Source organism: Nicotiana sylvestris, chromosome 1 (assembly GCF_000393655.2).
Source record: "Nicotiana sylvestris chromosome 1, ASM39365v2, whole genome shotgun sequence".
NCBI lineage: Eukaryota > Viridiplantae > Streptophyta > Magnoliopsida > Solanales > Solanaceae > Nicotiana > Nicotiana sylvestris.
Genome location: NC_091057.1, coordinates 180,713,074 through 180,719,947, shown reverse-complemented (window position 1 = coordinate 180,719,947; position 6,874 = coordinate 180,713,074). Strand labels below are relative to the sequence as shown.

Here is a 6,874-nt window from a genome sequence, read left to right as displayed (position 1 = left end):
ACCTCAAGTTTTGCAGACAAGTCCAAAATGACATAACGAAGCTACAGAAACTCTCGGAATTCCATTCCGACCCTCTGATCAAAATCTCACCTATCAACCGGAATTCGCCAAAATACTAACTTCGTCAATTCAAGCCTAATTCTATACCGTACCTCCAAAACCACTTCCGATCACTCTCCTAAGTCACAAATCACCTCCCGAAGCTAACCGAACCATCAGAACTCACATCCGAACCCTCTAACACATAAGTCAACATCCGGTTGACTTTTTCCAACTTAAGCCTCAAAATATTCTTTATTTTTAACTCCTAATCTTCCGAAAACCAAAATCGACCTCACATGCGAGTCATAATACATATTACGAAGCTGGTCGAGATCTTGAGTCGTTGAACGAGGCGTTAATTCTTAAAACGACAAGTCGGGTCGTTACATTTATATTATGATAAGAAAATTCATAATATGGATAAGTCCACGTAACTCAAGTCTAATGGATAAAATCAAAAACTAAAAATATTGAATAATAGAAATAAATTAGAGATAATATGAGATATTTATAAATCATAAGTTTAAAAAATAAAATAAATTAAATATACAATGCTTAAAATCTTATTAAAATTTAAATAATTTAAAATTTTCGAGCAATATTTTTAAAACAAAATAAATATTTATTTTATGATTAGAAATTATATATTTATCTATATTATATTAAAGAATAGTAGATTATAATGATATTAAAAAAAATTATAAGTTAATGAAAAGCCACATAAAACGTAATAAGACTATAATAGATTAAAAATTAGCAAAATTATTAAAAAATTATTATTAGAAATGAAAGGGAAAGGCTATTTGAATTTGAAATTAAATTTTTTTTAAAACTACGATTAGAATGTCCAAACTATGGATAATATCACGAAATTGAAGTCTTATTTATGAAAAAATATTAAAATAGAAAATAAATTTCTAATATAGGTAATTTTACTAATAAAAATTAAAGATTAAATTTGTATTAAATCTAAAAAAGAAAGAAAATTTACGTAAGAAATAAAATGATAATGAAAATATTACTACAACATTAACATATAATGTGTTCAAACAACAAAGAAAATATTTTTCTATGATTAATATCTGAATGGAGTGCAGTTAGTTTAAGTTTGAATATATAGTATAATATTTTAAAAATGCGGTCCAATTTAGAAAATAGAATGATAAGAATTATTTGAATTTGAGATGAGATTTTTTTTATTTCATAAGTTTTTATTTTTTAAAATATTATGTAAAGAAATAAAATGACAATAAACATATTACTACATATATATAATATGTTCAAACAATTAAGAAATTATTTTTTTATGATTAAAATAAAATTTTAATAATATAAATAACTTTCTAATATAGGTAATTTTACTAATGAAAATTAAAAATTAAATTTGTATCTTAAAGTTAAAAAACAAATAAATGCATCTAATATAAAAATAGTTATAAGAGAACTCAATATATTTGTAACATAATCATCAAATATATGTATTAATATTTTAGACTAATTCAATTTTACAATTTAAAATAAAATATGATATTATTCTGGTTAAAGGTAAAAAATTAATATAAAAATAATTAAAATTTATAGTAGGGAAGAGAATGTAGTAAAACAATAGAGATAGTGTGAGGATACTTATACATTAAATTAATTTAAAAATAAATAAATTAAAAAATTTAATTATATTTAAAAATATTACAATAAGTTTAAATGATTAAAAAAATTGAATGCATAAAAATATACCAAATTTCAAGAATAAAATATTTATAGTTATTAAAGACTATTAAAAGAATAATAAGAAAGATATTAATTAAGATAATAAAAAATTATATGATAGTAAAATAATTTTAAATAATAAATAATACAATAACTATAAGAAAAAATAAAAATAAAAATTTGCATAAAAATAATGTGATGAATAAGACATATTTAACTTTTAGATAAAAACAAAGTGATAGTAAGAAGTTTGTTAAAATAATATGATCTAATGTGCTCAAACAAGACAGATCGCAACATGATATGTTTAGTATTCTTTGATACTGACAGCAAAACGAAGTGCAAGTACTAAAATCAAGTAGTTAGGTTGCTACAAATAAAAAACAAAATAGGTTGTGCACTACGAGATTTGAACAATAATTTCATATCCTACTTCATAATTAATATCTAATGTTATATAATTTTTATCTGAGAGGTTTATATTTTAAGGTTATTTGCACATGATTCAAATAACCAACATCACAGTTTAACATGATTTGTGTCCGCGCATCGCGCGGGTACTAATACTAGTTATAATTATGTAGGAAATCTTGTTTAGGACTTTAAAATTAATTAAAAGTTACCTTATATGAATCTTTTTCTTATTTAAAGCTATTTTCCTTTAATTTGATCTATACACGTTTGCAAGTTTTCAAACTGAATCATCACGAGAGCTCTATTTCCAAGCTTCTATCTTTTATTAATTTATAAATAATCTTTCTTAAACTCATATTATACATAAATAAGTTTAAAATAAATATATGAACCATAATCATGTAAAACTAATAAGAACCCACTTTTCTCTTAATACCTATAAATCTGAATAATTAAAGCTAATATAAATCTTTCCTTATTTAAATTATTTCACAAATCATAAAATATAAGAGATTAAAAATGAAATAAAATATTGCATTATATAAACTCTTCCGTAAATAAACTATATCACACAATTCTAATTAATTTCATTATACTTTTCCTAATAAAGGATTTTGAAATGGGAATGTGAATGCTACATTTAACTGCACCCGTAAATTTCCCTCACTATTTAACCATGAATCATTATTTTACATAACATATGTAAGAATAATTAGTATGAATCCGCTAACAACGATATGTTTTCAGATCTTCAAATTCATGTTTGGAGGAAGTAATGGTTTTCTATATTTTTTTCTCGTGTAATATACGAGCTTCAAGTTATTTGAACTTAGATATAATTAGTACAAAAATCACCAAGAATATGTTCAGCAACCGCACGAATAATAAACCAAGAATATTCAAGCATATTTGATCATAAGAATAAAAATTAAATTAAATATTTACTACATATACTTACAAAATATATGTCCGAATTAGAATATATTATAAATGTTAATATATTTTAGGGAGCACTAAATATATGGCTACATAGACGGATTGCGCTGTGAGAATATAAATTTGTATACCTAACTTACATCATGAAATAGCTAGCTAGCTAGAAAGCTACCAAAGTAACCTAATTATTAGATTTCATTGACTACACAAATAAACTTATTATAAATTTAATCACCAAAATAGAATTTCATTTACTTATATGACTTGTTTTAAATTCTTGTATGAGTTATCCAACTTTCATCGTCCTCATTAATTAAGACTGCGAGCCATCAATTTCTTTGGCTTCAGAATCAAATCAAGACTGTGAAAATAGAAGAGAGAACCGTTGGAATTGATCCAAACTCTTAAACATGATTAATATTTATTATTCTTGAATTATAATTATTTTTTTATTTTATAACACAAATACCTTTTTTGAATATTTATGTTATTTTTCATGAGTTTGTTCTCATTAGTATGGGTATACGCGCTACGCGCATACACTAAGACTAGTCCATTAAAAATGAGTTGGGTAATGAACTTTTTAAAAACGGGTCGAATATGGATAAGAATCATATTATCCACCTAGAAAATGGTTAACCAAATGGATAATCAATGGATAACTAATGTGTTTAACGTTTACATTTGTAAAGCTCAAATTGGGGATTCCTCAAGTTTAGGAGACTAGGAATTCTCCCATAAGTGATCATATTCAATAAGCCATGAATAATATGGATATTCATATGATCCGCTGGATAACCCTTTTTTTATCCGTCTCAGATACGGGTCGGGTCGGATAATTAATCCGTTTTTTGAATTATCCGTTTTCAACCCGCTCATATCTGACCCAACCCGCCCGTTTGCCACCCCTACCTACGACTAAGAAATTATTATCAACTATTCATAAACCCTTTTTTCCGCAACCAACTATCCATTGCTATACATATACGTATACAAAAAATATATACTGAGTTTTATGAATCATCAAATTTTTATCGGATAAATTGACAATAAAATTTAGTTGTTTCGCTTATGGTAGGTGTTACAGGGTCAATTTATTTTGTTTTGACACTGCACGGCAGTCACACAACAATGACTCAGTCCTCTTCTTTCTCCCTCACGTTTTTGGCTTAACACTTAGATTATGACAGCATAAAGAAATTAGACAAGGCACACAGCTTACAGGAATTTCTTTCCAACTTTGTATTAACTCATGCTACAAAGAAACACATAAAAACAACCTTACAAAAAGGAGTCAAAGGCAGCCAACACTCTACCTTAACAATTTGCCTAGCCTAATAATATATAGGCAACGTTTTTGGCTCCAGATTTATCTAAAACCTAGTAGTTGACATCTCCTACTGCAAAAGATTTTAAATTTCAAATTTCAAACAAGACAACTTCCCATAGCCCCACATAGCCACAATACTAAAAAACAGTAAACTGCTTCAAGTGGCCAACTACCCTATATGTGCACGGGCACAGCCTTCGAATTTTGGCGCCAAAAGCCAACTCTGTTATGTCGTCGCGCCAAGCCCTCGTGCATCATGCTTTTGCGTGCATGTCTGTAATTACCGCTTGTCCAGCTCACCCGTGACACTGCCTTGCCCGTGCCCATTTGCCTTGCCACGCCCTGCCTTAGCTTGCCTTAGTTTTTCCAGCCTTTGCTATGCTTCTGTTGCCCGTTGTCTTTGCCTTGTCATGGCCACACCAATGTCATGCCTTGGCACCTTAGCCACAAGCCATCGTGCCATAGTCCATGCCCATCGACACCTGCCCATGTCGAACAACTTTGTCAATATGATGCCACAATCATCATAGGGTCGTGCCGAGGTCCATCATGTAAATCCCTCATCACGCCCCTGCCATGTTCGATCAATCAAGCCGAGGGGCTAACAAACTTCCCCCACCAGATGAGCTCGTCGCCCTCGACGAGGTAGAATCCAGATACGCCTTGATTTGATCCTGAAATTGCCATAGAGATGGTCCTTTCTCCCAAATAGCATCACATTCCTGCTTTCCCGTCCACTGAACCAGGAACTCTGTTTGCCTATTATTCTTGCTTTGACATAGCGTACGGTGATCCAAAATCTTCTCAATAATATCCTCAAATTTCTTGCATTTTACTGGAGGAGCTCGCTGTGGCACCGCCCTTGTCGGATCTTCAGCATCTTTATGGAACCGTTTCAGGAAGCTTACATGAAATGTTGGGTGAATTTTGAGACGTTCCGGTAGATTCAGCCGATAAGCCACTTCACCCACCTTTTTTACTACTTCAAATGGGTTGTCATACTTTGTAATCATCCCACGATGATGCATCTTGCTACTGATTTTTTTATAAATTTGTGTAGTAAACTTCAAGAATATCTTGTCACCAACATTGAACTCCAAAGGTCACCTATTTCTGTCGATGTTCCTTTTCATTCTTTTAGCTGATTTTCTCAAGTTGTCTCGCGTCTCAGCCAGTAATTCATGCTTGTCGCGAGCATATCTATAAGCAGCAGGACATTTTCCCCCTGATTTCATCTAAACAACTTCAGCGGTGTGTCAGGTTGTCTCCCCAACACTATCTCAAAAGGACTCATTTCAGTTGCCGAAGACCTGTGCAAGTTGTAACAAAACTGTGCACTACCTAGTAACTCAATCCAATTCCTCTTATTAGCAGTCATATAATGTCTGAAGTATTCTTCAAGCAGATGATTGATACGCTCGGTCTGCCCATCGGTTTGTGGGTGATTTGAATCAGTCCCCAAGAATTTGAACACAACACTCCAAACCCGGCGTGTAAATCTCGCATCCCGGTCACTCACAATATTCCTTGGAACCCCAAATTGTTTCACAACATACTTGTAGAATAATTCAACAGCTACTTTAGAAGAACAAATAGTTGGAGCAGCAAAAAAAAATTCATACTTTGAGAATCTGTCTACCACCACCATAATTGATGCTTTGCCATCAACTTTTGGAAGCCTGCTGATAAGTCCATAGAAACATAAGCCCATGGACACTCCGAAATCGGTAGAGGTTGTAGCAAACCATCTTCCTTCTTCCGTTCAGTCTTGTCAAGTTGACAAACTAGGCAAGTTTTCACATAGGCCTCAACATCATCTTCCATATTTGGCCAAAAGTAATTTCGAGACAGTAACGCCAACATCATTTCAACACTCGGGTGACTAGCATACGGAGTATCATGTGGTTCCTTTATAAGAGAGCGATGCAATCCATCACTTTGAGGAACCACAACCTCCTCCCCCCCTCTTGAAGTGCAGCAGATCGTCCAAGATCCAATACCGCTTAATTGTCCCGTCTTTCACTTGATCCATCAATTCACATACAATGCACCGTTCACAACACATAGCTTGATTGTATCCAAAAAATCAGATTCAATCGAGTAAGTGCATAAGTTGCAGCAAATACCTCTTTGCGACTAAGTGCATCAACAACCTGATTTTGTTTTCCAGGCTTTTGCACCTAAACAAAGTCATATTCGACCAAGAATTCTTGCTACCGGGCCTGCTTCAGACTCAATTTCTATTGAGTCTTGAAGTATGTATTAGCCAGATTGCCCGTTCACACCACAGACTTTATTCCTAACAAGTAGACTCTCTAAACTTGAAGGTAATGAATTATTGCAACCATCTCTTTCTCATGTGCAGAATAGCTTTTCTCCACAATGTTCACCTTTCTGCTTTCAAATAAAACCGGTAGATCCTCTTGGACCAATACACCGCCAACA

General features: G+C 31.8%; 1 protein-coding gene across 1 annotated transcript; it reads right to left on the bottom strand.

Moving 5' to 3' along the window:
- Positions 1–5,013: 5,013 nt before the first annotated feature.
- Positions 5,014–5,457, bottom strand: LOC138877564 (uncharacterized). Its single transcript, XM_070157184.1, has one exon. The coding sequence runs from the start codon at positions 5,455–5,457 to the stop codon at positions 5,014–5,016; it is 444 nt and encodes a 147-aa protein (XP_070013285.1).
- Positions 5,458–6,874: the final 1,417 nt, after the last annotated feature.

Bases quoted from the DNA above. Each gene is read 5' to 3' on its own strand.
- LOC138877564 (XM_070157184.1), bottom strand. From the start codon at position 5,457: ATGCATCATCGTGGGATGATTACAAAGTATGACAACCCATTTGAAGTA.